At 35.5% G+C, this 14868-nt stretch overlaps 1 protein-coding gene across 3 annotated transcripts; it reads left to right on the forward strand.

Annotated features, from left to right (window-relative positions):
- The first annotated feature begins 904 nt into the window (after positions 1–904).
- On the forward strand, positions 905–14761 carry si:dkey-181f22.4 (receptor-interacting serine/threonine-protein kinase 2). Of its 3 annotated transcripts, none has more exons than XM_058780547.1 (12): positions 905–1029; positions 4828–5036; positions 5408–5561; positions 5927–6076; positions 6190–6326; positions 6420–6469; positions 6570–6710; positions 6789–6874; positions 8560–8628; positions 12192–12339; positions 12441–12614; positions 13806–14761. In XM_058780547.1, exons 1-12 carry the CDS (start codon positions 979–981, stop codon positions 14108–14110), a joined length of 1674 nt encoding a protein of 557 aa, XP_058636530.1. In that variant the 5' UTR covers positions 905–978; the 3' UTR covers positions 14111–14761. The 3 variants fall into 3 exon arrangements, with proteins under 3 accessions (XP_058636530.1, XP_058636531.1, XP_058636529.1); XM_058780548.1 differs by lacking the exon at positions 905–1029 and adding an exon at positions 1175–1201; XM_058780546.1 differs by lacking the exon at positions 905–1029 and having other exon boundaries at positions 4730–5036.
- Positions 14762–14868: the final 107 nt, after the last annotated feature.

Here is a 14868-nt window from a genome sequence, read left to right on the forward strand (position 1 = left end):
TAGGCTTGGATTTTTTTATTATATAGTTATATTATATGTTTATTGATAGACAAAGACAGTGAAAGGACAAATGAATCAATATTTTATTTATAACAGGGTTTTATTTATTTATAAAATAACACAGATCCTCAAGAAACAATAACAAAAACATAGTGACAGAAATGAACAGACCATTTTTATTTCTAGGAAAATGCTTATTACACATATTTTGATAATTTTATGATAATTCTTAAATATGATCCAACATACCAAAAATACAGTTTTACTTTATAGTATTTTACTGATCCGGCAAGTGGTCACGTGACAAAAGAACGAACGACTCAAACCCGAAGACTCGGGAGGTGAACTAATCAATTCTCTTTCCGGCTCTGACTGCATTGGTTTAGCTTATGGGGCTGTCACGTGATAAACGAACGACTCAAACCCGAACATTTGTCAGATAAGAGGTGAGGTGAGCTAATCAAGACCCAGGTAAACGATGAATTAATCTTTTCTGTTTCTTATAGCATTATAGTTTGTATTGTTTGTAGTGTGATCAACGTTTGCATAAGTAGTAGATGTGTTAGGGAAGTAGCACGTAACATTTTAATTATATTTTGCTAAAATGAATGAAATGAACGAAATGACTCGAAAAAAGATTCGTTCATTTTGCTGAACGAGACTCAAAGGTCCGAGTCAGTAAAATGATCCGAACTTCCCATCACTAATGGGGGGGAGAGAGGCGACCTCTAGTGGCAGGTGTTTGGAGCTGCAGACTCAGCTCAGGACCACGTCTGGCGGGAACGGCTGTGAGTCTCTATTAATCTTGCTACTGGAATTTTTTCTGTTCTTCTACGCAAAAATCCCCAAATATTAATCGGATAGGGACTCTACGTGAAAGCAATGTTTTTTATTCATTTCACAGATACCCACTGGGATTTGAGTCTGGGCTTTGCTGTGGTATTTGATGCTTGTTCCAGGTCATTGTTGGTTTGGAAGATGAACCATCATCCAAGTCCCAGTGCTCTTGTGGACTTCAGCATATTTCCAGTAGGAACTTTCTGTATCCATCCATTATTTATCTTCATGAGTTTTCCAGTCACCTTAACAGATAAAATATCCAATTTATCACAGTCAAAATTCACTTACTGGCCAAGTAAGTTGCAATTTCCAAGGAATTTGCCATGGTGGTCTGCTCCAACAAGTAGACATGTCATATAAGGTACTTTTGGTCTGACTTTACAATATAAACATAACCCATACACAATAATGTAACAATTAGGCTATTATTCATAAAATACAACATAAGTTGCTGAGTCTTTAATCCATCACATTGATTGCATTGGAAATGTTCTTATAGGCTATTCTTGCTTTAATGCTGTATTTTTTTTTAAATAATCTTTTAATCTTTAAATAGCCTGGGAACGAGCCCTGCATTGCATTCTTAAGTTCTGTGGAAAATATAAACATAATGGGTATTGCGTTAAAGTTCCCCTTTGTTCAGCTTGATTTTCATCTAAACTCCTTGTTTACAACTTGTTCACTGTGTTGCAGCTCCTCCGTGGAAAGTTACACAAAAGGGGTTTTACTGACTCTTGAGTGGAGTAATCACTGACACAAAAAATGTATCAGAGAAGACCAATACTGAGAAGTGTGTGCAATTAGAATCTAGATGTATGATGGCACATAACTTATTTTTTTGATAGTAAAAAAGTTATTTGTTCGATTTAATAAGTGAGGGTTGATGGCAAGACTATAGGAAACTAGACAAAGGGAACAAGACTAGAAATTGACCATCAAATAGCAAATGTTAACATTGATTGCATTTGTAATGAATTTCATGCCTTTCATCTTTTTTATTTTTCAGAAAACATTCAAATCAAATGTATTGTTCAGGTAATGATAAATTTGAATCACATTTGGATAAAAAGTCAATGTTGACTAGTTTTATGAGGTTATGATAGCTCAACAACGTTAATCATTAGAATGCTAGAAATTCTAAATGCATGCCTCTTTTAAAATGTTTGCTCATGTACAATAATGTAGAATATAACAGTTACAGTAATAAGTTAATAGTAAAGTAACAATAGTTTTTTGTTCTGAGATAACAAAACGTGAAAGTGATAAACCAATAAATGACTCACAAGATTAAACTTTCTATTGTAAGTTCTGTAACTATGGACATCCCCTTTTCTGTAAGATAGAAATATCACTTCCCATTCAATTGTCACGTTGAACATGGATCAGCAAATGGTGTAAGACTTAATTATAAACTTTAGCCTTGCAAAGAAATCCCCATGTGTGTTGCAGACACTGCTTTTTGCAATTTCGGCAGACATCTGAGAAAAAGAGGAAATTGCTTTTATTGTTGAGAAAGATGGAGTCACACTGATGAGCTCACACACCCACAGCTGTGGAAGCAGCATATGTTAGTCATGTGATACCATCATGACTAGAGGCAATTTAGACAAGAACAATGTATATACTACTAAAAAAAGGCGATAAATGTGTGCTGAGTGGTTAATAGTTAATAACTGTAGCCTGTGTATTTCCACTCCCCTGCCTTATTGTCTTCCTTTTATAGCTATTTTGTAAAGGTAGGCCAGTATGATGTTATTCATGCGGTCATTACTTTCATGAGAAGTGAGGTAAGGAAAAAGGGAAGGGATGGTACTCAAAAAGTGACAATCATCACTGTGAAGATGTTAAATTACTTCATAAACCACGCCAATGATTTACCCTTAGATGATCCTGATTTAGTGGGTGACACTTACAACACTATTTCCCCCATCGTCCAATAATCGATGTGTTCCCGAGATATAATTTTTGCCCGCCATATACAGTCATGGCCAAAAATATCGGCACCCTTGGTCTTTTATTTAAAAAATTCACAAAAATCTAACCTTTCATTGGATAATAAGAATTTAAAATGGGGGGAAATATCATTATGAAATAAATGTTTTTCTCAAATACACGTTGGACACAATTATTGGCACCCCTAGAAATTCTTATGAGTAAAATATCTCTAAAATATGAAGTATATTCCCATTCATATTCACAATTTTGAGCACTCCAGGGTGATTATGAACATGAAATTATCCAGCCATGGCTTCCTGTTTCACAGAAATATAAATAGGAGGGAAAACAAAGCCCAAATTCCCTTAATCATCCATCACAATGAGAAAAACCAAAGAATATATTTCTGATGTGCAGCAAAAGATAATTGAGGTTCACAAATTAGAAAGTGGCTTTAAGAAAAGAGCTAGAGCAGTGAGAATTCCCATTTCCACCATCAGGGCAATAATTAAGAATTTTCAATCAACATAAAATGTTACGAAACTGCCTGGAAGAGGACGTGTGTCTATATGAGTGGCTAAAGACTCTCCAAGGACCACAGCTGGAGAATTGCAGAAAATAGATGAGTCTCGGGGTCAGAAAACCTTTAAAAAAATTGTCCAACAGTACCTACATCACCACATGTTGTTTGGGAGGGTTTCAAGAAAAATTCTCCTTGTTCATCCAAAAACAAACTCCAGGATATTCAGTTATCAGACACGACTGGAACTTCAAATGGGACTGGCTTCTATGGTCAGATGAAACTAAAAAAATGAGTTTTTTAGCAGCAAACACTCAAGATGGGTTTGGTGAACACAGGGATAAAAAGTACCCCATGTGTACAATGAAATATACTGCTGTATTTTTGATGTTGTGGGCCTATATTTCTGCTGGAGGTCCTGGACATCTTGTTTAGACACATGGCATCACTGATTCTATCAAATACCAACAGATAAAAAATCAATAAGTGACTGACTCTGTTAGAAATATTATAATGGGCCATGTTTGGATCTTCCAACCGGACAATAATCCAAACACAAACTTCAAAAACAACACAAAAATGGGTCGCTGAGCACAAAACCAAGCTTCTGCTGGCCATTCCAGTCCTCTGACCTGAACCCTATGAGTGGTGAACTGAAGAGAAGAAGCACCAACATGTAGCTGGGAATCTAAAGGGTCTGGAGTGATTCTGGATGAAGGAATGGTCTCTGATCTCGCCACGTGTTCTCTAACCTCATCAGGCATTATAGGAGAACATTTAGAGCTGTTAAACTGGCAAATGGAGGTTTCAAAATATTGAATAAAAGGGTGCCATTAATTGTGGCCAATGTGCATTAGAGAAAAACATTTATTTCGTAATGATATTTCACCCCATTTTAAATTCTTATTATCCAATGAAAGGTTAGATTTTTGTGAATTTTTTTAATAAAAGATCACAAGGATTAACAATGCAGATTAATTTTCACAGCCTTCTTTGATCATATTTACCAAGGGTGCCAATATTTTTGCCATAAATACATACATAAATAATAAAAAAATAAATGAAATAAAATTAAATTAAATATAAAAAAGAAACATCCACATGTAAAAATAAAAAAATCTTAAAGCATGTTATAGTTTTGATCTAAGCTGTTCCATCCATATTTGCATTTAACCAACCTAAGATCTAGCCTATGATTGAAAATGTATTTTCCTGCCAAAAATATATTTCATTCAGCTTCACTGTTTACAAACATATATTTAGCAAATATTTGAGATTTATGATTTGTTTGCATATCACACTTTAATCGGTCTATCAGTCTTAAACTTAACGTGTTACCCTCTCTCATGCCCAGGTGAATCAATTATTAGTTAAATTGCAATTGTTTTTCAAGACTACATGACTTTGTTAAAAATAGCCGGGGATTTCTGCGGCCTCAACAGCCAATAGGATGCGATATAAACAAGCGACGTGTCATGAGCACGCGATATGGGGCCGGGTTCTCGATTCCTTTCATTTTCTATTCGTTACAGCAAAAGAATCAAGTCGAGCAGTGTGTCAGCGTCCCAGCAGGGCTGAAGTCGACTGGGTCCAGAGGAATGGCTCAGACCAGTCATCTGCAGATGGTTGATGAGAAAGACTTGCGCGATGTAGTTTTGGTCCGAACGAGTGTAGGTGCTTGTTTGCGAGGACATTTTGGGAGGACAGGACGCAAAGTGGCTGTCAAGTTAATCAAGGATAGGTAAACTGCATTTTCACTCATCGTATATGTGGCTTAACAGTTTTGCACGTTTATTTGTTTGCGCTTTGCATAGTAAATATTCATATATATATATATAGGTGTAATACAATGAATATTTACTAAATAATAGCTTATTGATTAGTTAGTAGCAAATTACTAATTAATACTTATAAAACGTTAAAAATAGTAATAGTAATAGTCATATGAATAAACAACCAAACTAAACTCTATTAAATATTGCAATGTTTTGTGGAGTAAAATCTATGTACAAACATTGTGCAATGTATAGGGTATTTCCAAAGCAAACAATGGAAAACAAAACTTAATTGCTTTGTGTGTGTGTGTGTGTGTGTGCGTGCGTGTGGTATCAGTAAATGGATTGACAGGTTAAAGAAAGAAGGAATGCTGGGCCAGGTTTGTTCTGAGCAAGTTTTAGTCCCATTGGGTGTGTACACAACTCACTCTCTGGTTGGGCTGGTGTGGGACTGGATGACTGAAGGATCTCTAGATTCACTACTGCATGAGGTAAGCATAAACTTAGTTAAAAATAAACAACTACAATAAATAAAATACTTTATTTAAAAAGAAAGATTTAATGAGTCAAAGGCAGGTGTGTTAACATACCTGAGTCTGTTATCTAAAACAGGAAGTGTTATTGTTTTAGACAGAAGATGAAGGAGTTGACTTTTCTGACAGAGAGAAAGTGGAAATCCCCTAGGCACAAAAATAGTTCCAGGAAATGAATAGCATTCCTATTCATGCATTAGCATTTTAGTAGCTATTGTGTCATCAGTAATATAACTCTTACTTTCAGGAAATGTCTCTCTGTGCATTCTTACCAGTCTTGTTAAATTGGAGAAATTGACATATATATTTTTTGCTTTCATTAGACAGACATGTTCCCAGAGCTTTCAATGGCTCTTTGTCTTCGGATCCTTTTGGAAGTTTCTAAAGGTTTAGCTCATCTCCATGCCATTCCTCTCCCTCATGGAGCCCTGAAAGCCACTAATGTTCTTCTCGACCAACAGTACTGTGCCAAGGTATTGCCAGGCGTAGCCCCAAAAATTCCCTTAAAACAGAAACATGCTTCTTTTTTTTTTGTGCTGTTGCTTTACTAATTTTCGTACTTTTAAAATGTGTGTTTGCTTTGTAGTTGTGTGACTGGGGTCAAGAGATAAACATGGACTTGAGCACCTCTGATGGCCGTGGACCATGTTACAGAGATCTGGCCTATGTGTCACCTGAAGTCATACAAGGTGCTGTTCCTTCTGTAGAGGCTGATATATATAGGTGAGGTGCATTATCTCAACATTTTAGAGTGTTTCAACTGTATTTTAGAGAGGAATTGTTGAGCTCATTTGAGTTTTTTGAATGATTTTCTAGTTTTGGGGTTCTTCTGTGGGAAACGTTGAATAGAAAGCGTCCATGTGAAGGTATGTTATCTCTTCATAGTATCAGTGTAACCTATTCTCTTATACAGTGAGAAGCATTTTTCATTCTTCCATTTGCCTAAAGACAATAGTTTTCTTACAGGTATTGATCAGCTTCAGACAAAATTGGAGCTTGGTTTGGAGGTTGACCTTCTGCCACCAATGACACCTCAAAGCCATGCCCTCACCCAGCTCATCATTAGATGCTTGAACAGTGATCCTCAAAAACGACCATCAGCTGAGGGTTAGTTTTGGAATTTTTATGGATCTTAGAGGTGTTATCTAATATTACTTAATCACTAATTAAGTTCTGCTCATCCAGTGTGTGCAGTGGTTCTAAGGACAACTTTGGCAGTGTTTGATCCACAGACTTTCACCGAAGCTGTTCTTCATCTGAAAACATGCAAGGTATTTGTCTAATGATTATTAAGCTGAATAATAGTTGTATTGTCTATTTTATGAAGTGGAGTCCAAAGTCCACTCTACAAATCTAGAATTTCTTTCATTAAAATCTGGATAGTAATGAAACATTTAAAACATGTAAATATGACTTTTATTTATCAGATGAACACTAAGATCTAAGATCTAAATCATCTAAACTAAATCATCTCTCTTCGTATAATAAGACAAGTATGGGACTTCCAAAAATGACACTTCAAAAACTACACAAAGTGAATATGACAGTAACTCATACAACACCTGTTAATGAATCAGTGTCTTCTTAAGTGAAACGGTAGACATATGTAAGAACATTACAAATACTAACGTTTTTAACTTGAACGTCGTGTTCACTTTGTGTGGTTTCTGAAGTGGTCCTGTCCCCTTGCATTACACAGACTAAAAATCTTTGCTTGTGTTCATCTGAAGAAAGAAAGGCATGAACATCTGGGACGACATGAGAATCTTAATTTTTGGGTGAACTATCGCTTAATAACAATGTGATGCAGAGGTTAGAAACATATTCCAGACAGAATGCAAGAATGGGTTGAATTAATGAGGAGTGTCATAGAATTAAAACATACAACATTAACGTTTTGAAAGGCCATTTTTTTGTGTTGTCTATGTCACTGTCTAAAAGGATAATTCATCTTTTAATTGTTTATTTGGGGCATTTTTATTTGGGCATTTTCTCATCAAATCATGCAATTATTAAGATTAAAAAAAATATTCATTGAGAGTCCAAATTCCTTCTCAATGCGTCATATAATGACATATTATTAAAACAACTTATCCACTACCTGGTAGAACATCACAACATGAATTACAATTAAGTCACACACAATGTACATTTAAACACTTTTTTTTTTTGAGATCTGTAACATTTAATTAAAAAAATAATAATTCCCACAAAAATATTAATTATATTTAAATTTTCATCACTGATTTTATTTGTACTCAATCTTGTGCATTCAGCCAATATATTACACAGCTAATGGCTCTATCAAAAAAAAGAATAATGAATAAACTTTTTGGGGAAACACAACTTTGCTACCTCAGATTTGATAGTGAACTTTTGAACCCAGACATTTGCCTGATGAAAGTCATAACTGAAGCAGAACTATGTGTTTGATGCGTGGAAACAATGAGCATTGGTTCTCACGTCAAGAACATGTTTGAGATTCCGTTTACCATATTTAATGTGCATAAGATCAAATAAAAATATAATGTACTTTTTAAGTTGAAATAAAATTGTAAGGAGTAAAAAGTACAGTTTTTTTCTTCAGAAATGTAATCAAGTAAAAGTACAAGTAGTCAGTTTAAATTGTACTTGAATAAAGTAAAAATACGCCCAAATAATACTTAAGTAAAGTAATCAAGTAAAATTACTCAAGTATTTTACACCTCTGATGCTGCTTTCATTAAAGCAAAATGAAGACAATCCAAATACCAATACTATAAATTTTTCAGATCAACATTTGATTATACATTTTATATTCAAAAATATATAGCTATATATCAAAGTAGAAACATTTTCACTAGTGATCGTGGACTCCACATCATTTTTTCCTGTATGAATTGAAATTGATTTTAATACAGATGTGAAGAATTTGACTGTAGACTGATTGTGTATTTGTGTGTGTCTGTTTCACCAGGAGAGGAGGCTACTGAGCTGTAAAATGCTCTCATCCTGGGAGTTGCCTATTGAGCTACATAACCTAGAGGTAGGACAACTGGTGCATTTTTGATTTTGTGTTGAAGTGCTCTACATTTACATTTAATCATTTAGCAGACGCTTTTTTCCAAAGCGACTTACAACTGAGGAGAGCAATAGAAACAATCAGACCAACGAGAGAACAACAGTATACAAGTGCTGTGACAAGTGTCAGATCGTCTAGCACAGTACACAAAGAAAGGTTTTTTTTTCTATAAATTAGACCAAAATGAATAGAATAGAATAGAATTTTATATCATTTTTATATCATAATGTTAGTATTATTAAGCAGAAACTCAGTCCGATGCTGTATTTCGTATTGTATCTCTAATTTCTTTTCTTGCTGAGCAAAACTTTTTTCTATTGGGCGGACATCTCGGCCACCTGAGCAAAAACATTCTTTATACCAGACCTGTACAGCGTGTGCACAAAAAAGTGTGTAACTTTTAACTTTAATGTGCTATTTATATTTGATTTAACCCTTGATGTAACTAAATGATGCACATTTTAGGTTACCTGAGAAAACATTTTTACAGTGCAATACACTGCCATTCAAAAGTCTGGGATCAGTACATTTTTTTAAAGAAGTTTCTTAGGCTCATCAAGGATGTATCTATTTGATAAAAATACTGAATATTATTTTACAAAATAATATTGTGAAATAATATTGCAATTTAAAGTAAAAGTTTTCTATTTTAATATACTTTAAAATATAATTTATTCCTGTGAAGCAAAGCTGAATTTTCAGTGTCACATGATCGTTCAGAAATCATTCTAATATGCTAATTTATAATCAGTGTTGGAAAAAGTTGTGCTTCTAAATATTTTTTGGGACCTGTGATATTTTTCAGGATTCTTTGAGAAATAAAAAGTTAAAAAGAACAGTGTTTATTCAAAATAGAAATTTTGCGGTTTTTGTAGAAAGTTGGGGGTCAGTACATTTTTTTCTTTCTTTTTTAATTTTTTTATTAATATTTTTATTCAGCAAGGATGTGTTAAATGGATAAAAAGTGATAGTAAAGACTTATATTGTTAGAAAATATTTCTATTTTGAATAGCCTAATCAAAGAAAAAAGGTTCCAAAAAATATTAAGCAGCACAACAGTTTCAACACTGATTTCTGAAGGATCATGTGACATGTGAGAATGATGCTGAAAATTCTGCTTTGCTTCACAGGAATACACTGGCCTGGTTTCACAGACAGGGTTTATACTAAGCCAGGATTAGGCCATAGTTCAATTAGGACATTTGAGTAATTTTTATAAACATACCTTATTACAAAACATTACTGGTGTGCATCTTGGGACAAAACAAAGGCACTGATAAGTTTAAAGATCAGTCAATGCAAGTTTCTTTCAGTTGAAAGAGCTCAGATTTACATTTTAGACTGGGACTAGGCTTAAGCCTTGTCTGTGAAACTGGGGGATTGTATTTTAAAGTTTAATAAAATAGGAAACCAATATTAGAAATTGCAGTAGCCTAAGAGTTCACAATATTACCGTTTTTTTTATTTATTTTTATATATATATCATATAAATACAGTCTTGATGAGCATAAGTGACTTCATTAAAAACAAGGTCAATTATTTATTAGGTTTATAATATAGGCCTAACATAAGGTAATATAATATCAAAACAAACTGAAGCATTTCAACTGAAATCTGTAAGTTAAATACAGTGGGACAAAAAAGTATTTAGTCAGCCACCAATTGTGCAAGTTCTCCCACTTAAAAAGATGAGAGAGGCCTGTAATTTTCATCATAGGTATACCTCAACTATGAGAGACAAAACGAGGGAAAAAAATCCAGAAAATCACATTGTAGGATTTTTAAAGAATTAATTGGTAAATTCCTCGGTAAAATAAGTATTTGGTCACCTACAAACAAGCAAGATTTCTGGCTCTCACAGACCTGTAACTTCTTCTTTAAGAGGCTCCTCTGTCCTCCACTCGTTACCTGTATTAATGGCATCTGTTTGAACTTGTTATCAGTATAAAAGACACCTGTCCACAACCTCAAACAGTCCAACTCCAAACTCCACCATGGCCAAGACCAAAGAGCTGTCAAAGGACACCAGAAACAAAATTGTAGACCTGCACCAGGCTGGGAAGACTGAATCTGCAATAGGTAAGCAGCTTGGTGTGAAGAAATCAACTGTGGGAGCAATTATTAGAAAATGGAAGACATACAAGACCACTGATAATCTCCCTCGATCTGAGGCTCCACGCGAGATCTCACCCCGTGGGGTCAAAATGATCACAAGAACTGTGAGCAAAAATCCCAGAACCACACGGGGGGACCTAGTGAATGACCTGCAGAGAGCTGGGACCAAAGTAACAAAGGCCTCAAATCCTGCAGTGCCAGATGTGTCCCCCTGCTTAAGCCAGTATATGTCCGGGCCCGTCTGAAGTTTGCTAGAGAGCATTTGGATGATCCAGAAGAGGATTGGGAGAATGTCATATGGTCAGATGAAACCAAAATAGAACTTTTTGGTAAAAACTCAACTTGTCGTGTTTGGAGGAGAAAGAATGCTGAGTTGCATCCAAAGAACACCATACCTACTGTGAAGCATGGGGTGGAAACATCATGCTTTGAGCTGTTTTTCTGCAAAGGGACCAGGACGACTGATCCGTAAACGAAAGAATGAATGGGGCCATGTATCATGAGATTTTGAGTGAAAACCTCCTTCCATCAGCAAGGGCATTGAAGATGAAACGTGGCTGGGTCTTTCAGCATGACAATGATCCCAAACACACCGCCCTGGCAACGAAGGAGTGGCTTCATAAGAAGCATTTCAAGGTCCTGGAGTGGCCTAGCCAGTCTTCAGATCTCAACCCCATCGAAAATCTTTGGAGGGAGTTGAAAGTCCGTGTTGCCCAGCAACAGCCCCAAAACATTACTGCTCTAGAGGAGATCTGCATGGAGGAATGGGCCAAAATACCAGCAACAGTGTGTGAAAACCTTGTGAAGACTTACAGAAAACGTTTGACCTCTGTCATTGCCAACAAAGGGTATATAACAAAGTATTGAGATGAAATTTTGTTATTGACCAAATACTTATTTTCCACCATAATTTGCAAATAAATTCTTTAAAAATCCTACAATGTGATTTTCTGGATTTTTTTTCTCTCATTTTGTCTCTCATAGTTGAGGTATACCTATGATAAAAATTACAGGCCTCTCTCATCTTTTTAAGTGGGAGAACTTGCACAATTGGTGGCTGACTAAATACTTTTTTGCCCCACTGTATATATATTTTTTTTAAAGTGAACATGCGAATTCTTATATAGCTAAACGTTTGCGTTGGCTCTCGTGTTGAGCTATTTTGTCTGCAACCATTGAAGTATTCGGTTTCTACAGCGACTCATTTGGCGCACATCTCTTTCTATTTACCCAATTCTTTTGTTTTTACTAGATTACAATCAAACGGCTTTCCCAACTAATTTTTGCGTGTGTGCGGCACATTATTTAGAGGGAACACTGATTGTGTGTGTGTGCATAATAAATAACTTTTAAATTGAACACTTCTTAAAGCTTTTGGATTCTGACAGCTGACTGTCTTTTACCACCAACAGGACAATAATTGCAAAAGTACCACAAAAAATTGGAACTCCAAGGTGATTCCCCAGAATGAAACTCTGCCAGTGTCTTCACCGGATGCAAAAGTAAAGGCACCTCTGCCAATAGCAACAAGAGGTTGTCCTCAGATTGGATGTTGTAGGGGTTAGTGAGCTCTCATTTAATAGTATTTTGTATACACTTTGTCACTTTATTACTATAAATTGTCTTATAATTATGTTTTTCCCTGCTCATGTCTTTTATAGATGCTGGCAAAAGTTCAGTCCAATCCAATAACTCCTGCAGTGATCATGGTTTCACTCAGATTATTGGACGTCCTGGAGTTCCCCAGAGACAGAGCTCTACATCTTCAAGGTCTCCATGTGTTTCCCCTACAACGATATTTCAGAGTAACCCACAAAACAACGCTGGCAACCAGGGTGAGAAATTAGTTCTGTCTCCAAAATGTCCTAACAGCATAAGTTTTTTGAATCCCTCTAATTCTCTCCATTCCTGTCCTGCATATTTCCACCATATGAGTTTGGACCGAGAACATAAACATGCCACTGCTGCACACTTTAATCCATCTGGAAGAGCTCTGCTCTCTTACAGTCTCAATTGCCTGATGTATTTTAGCTAAATAAATCTGGAGGAGCTTTGTGTACATATTGTGTACATACTGTTGGCATAACTACCTGGACACAACAAATGTATCAGTTCTTTGTGTTGGGCCTTTACATGTGCGCAGTAAGCAGTTCTGTGGGACTGTGCTCACTCGCTTCCTGAATGACTGCCCCACTCATTCCTTATCTGTGTCCAGTGTGTTTCCTCCCCAGAGGGTTTTTGTTTTTCTCCGAATTAGTCTTGTTTTGTTCATTTAAATGCTAGTAGTATAGAAGGTTTTGTCCCTGTGAAGTAACTGGCTAAAGGGCAAGGCAATTTTTTCCAAAAATACACTATGATTTAAATGTTTGGGGTCGGTAAGATTTTTTAATGTTTTGCTTACCAAGGTGGCATTTGATCAAAATCTAAAAAGTTATCTATAATATTGTGAAATATTATTACAGTTTAAAATAACTGTTTTCTATGTAAATATATTTTAAAATGTAATGTATTCCTGTGATGGCAAAGCTGAATTTTTAGCAGCCATTACGCGATCTTCAGTGGAAATCATTCTAATATACTGAAGAAAAACATTTCTTTTTATTATCAATGTTGAAAACAGTTGTGCTGCTTAATGTTTTTGTGGAAATTTATGTAATTTTTTCAAGTTTCTTTGATGAATTTGAAATATAATTTTTTTGTAACATAACTTTACTGTCAATTTTGATTAATTCAACGCATTCTTGATGAATAGAAAACCCCAAACTTTTGTATATATTTAATATATATTTTACTTATCCCTAATGTGCAGAATTTATTATTTATTTAATCATGCATTTATTATTATGACCTATTAACTAATTATAATCAGCTGTAAAATATCTGAACCTAGGTTGATCCGATTTGCTTTGGTCACACATATAATAACAGAACAATATAAAAATGATGTATAAATAGTATCTTTGTGTTAGTTCCTAACTCTATGGTTACACCATCATCATATACTCTAATCCTTCCTCTTTCTCTAGTAAAATGTCAGCTGTCTGCGGGAAGGAGCTGTTGCCAACTTCTGCAAGAAAGACGGGAGGCCATTGTTCGCTGCATGACTGAGGGGCGACTCAACAACGTACTTGACGTGTTGCGGGCCAGACAGGCTGTGACCCGCGAGACGTACGAGATCATCACTGCGGCCCTGACCTTGACCGCACGCACACGCTGTTTGCTTGATATCTGTGCCTGCCTTGGTGAAAATGTTGCTATCTTGGTGGCCACGACTTTAGGTTTAGTATCCACTGAAAATGCTCAGACCACCCATAGGTGGCAGGCTGGTTAAACATGCTGCTACTGTTATGCAAAGGCAAAATGTGCCTGCACATAACTGCACATGAAATAATTGATATCAGATTGATATAAGATTTGTATGGCACTGTAATGTGTCGTTAATATGTCGAGGTGGTTAGCGTGTTCTTGTTTGGACTGCTGTATAACAGAAGAAGAGAGGTCAGACTCTCTGGAAGGGTATGCTGCAATGCAGTTTTAATCTTGGATCTAAAAATCGAATCAAATTAACAGTCGTTATAAAGGGTGCTGATGATGTCTTTGTTTCCCAGTTCACAAACTGAAAGGATTAGTCAAATACCTTTGAACACGATGTTCTGATGAATGGGCAAATACAGGCTTGATAACATTCCTTCTTTGTTTGTGGAGAGAAACAAAGTCAACAGCACAGAAACAAATTATTTTGAAAAGAACCTTTAGGAAAGATGATTAGGAAAGCTGTTTCTCTTAATCATGCTTACTTTCAGTCTCAGTTGCTGTTAATACTGAAACTGTTGACTGAGAAGTTCACAGCCTAATTTATCATAATTATTCATCTGACAGACTCATCTTACTGTAACCACATTTATCTTGTGTGAACTACACATTTCCAAAGATGCTTTTTTTTTTTTTTTTAATCTTAGACTTACAATTGTGCATGTTGCACTATAGACTAAGTGGTTTTTGATTGTAGTGTATCTTGCAACAAGACATTATTTTTTATTCCCTGTGTATAGTTTGTAGTATGGCATGTATAAAGCAAAAAATTTAAAC

The sequence above is a fragment of the Onychostoma macrolepis genome, chromosome 07 (genome assembly GCF_012432095.1).
Source record: "Onychostoma macrolepis isolate SWU-2019 chromosome 07, ASM1243209v1, whole genome shotgun sequence".
NCBI classification, from domain to species: domain Eukaryota; kingdom Metazoa; phylum Chordata; class Actinopteri; order Cypriniformes; family Cyprinidae; genus Onychostoma; species Onychostoma macrolepis.

Bases quoted from the DNA above. Each gene is read 5' to 3' on its own strand.
- si:dkey-181f22.4 (XM_058780546.1), top strand. From the start codon at position 4,771: ATGAGCACGCGATATGGGGCCGGGTTCTCGATTCCTTTCATTTTCTAT. The intron at 6,711-6,788 runs GTTAGTTTTGGA...CTGCTCATCCAG, and splicing joins AAAACGACCATCAGCTGAGG to TGTGTGCAGTGGTTCTAAGG. The intron at 6,875-8,559 runs GTATTTGTCTAA...CTGTTTCACCAG, and splicing joins TTCATCTGAAAACATGCAAG to GAGAGGAGGCTACTGAGCTG.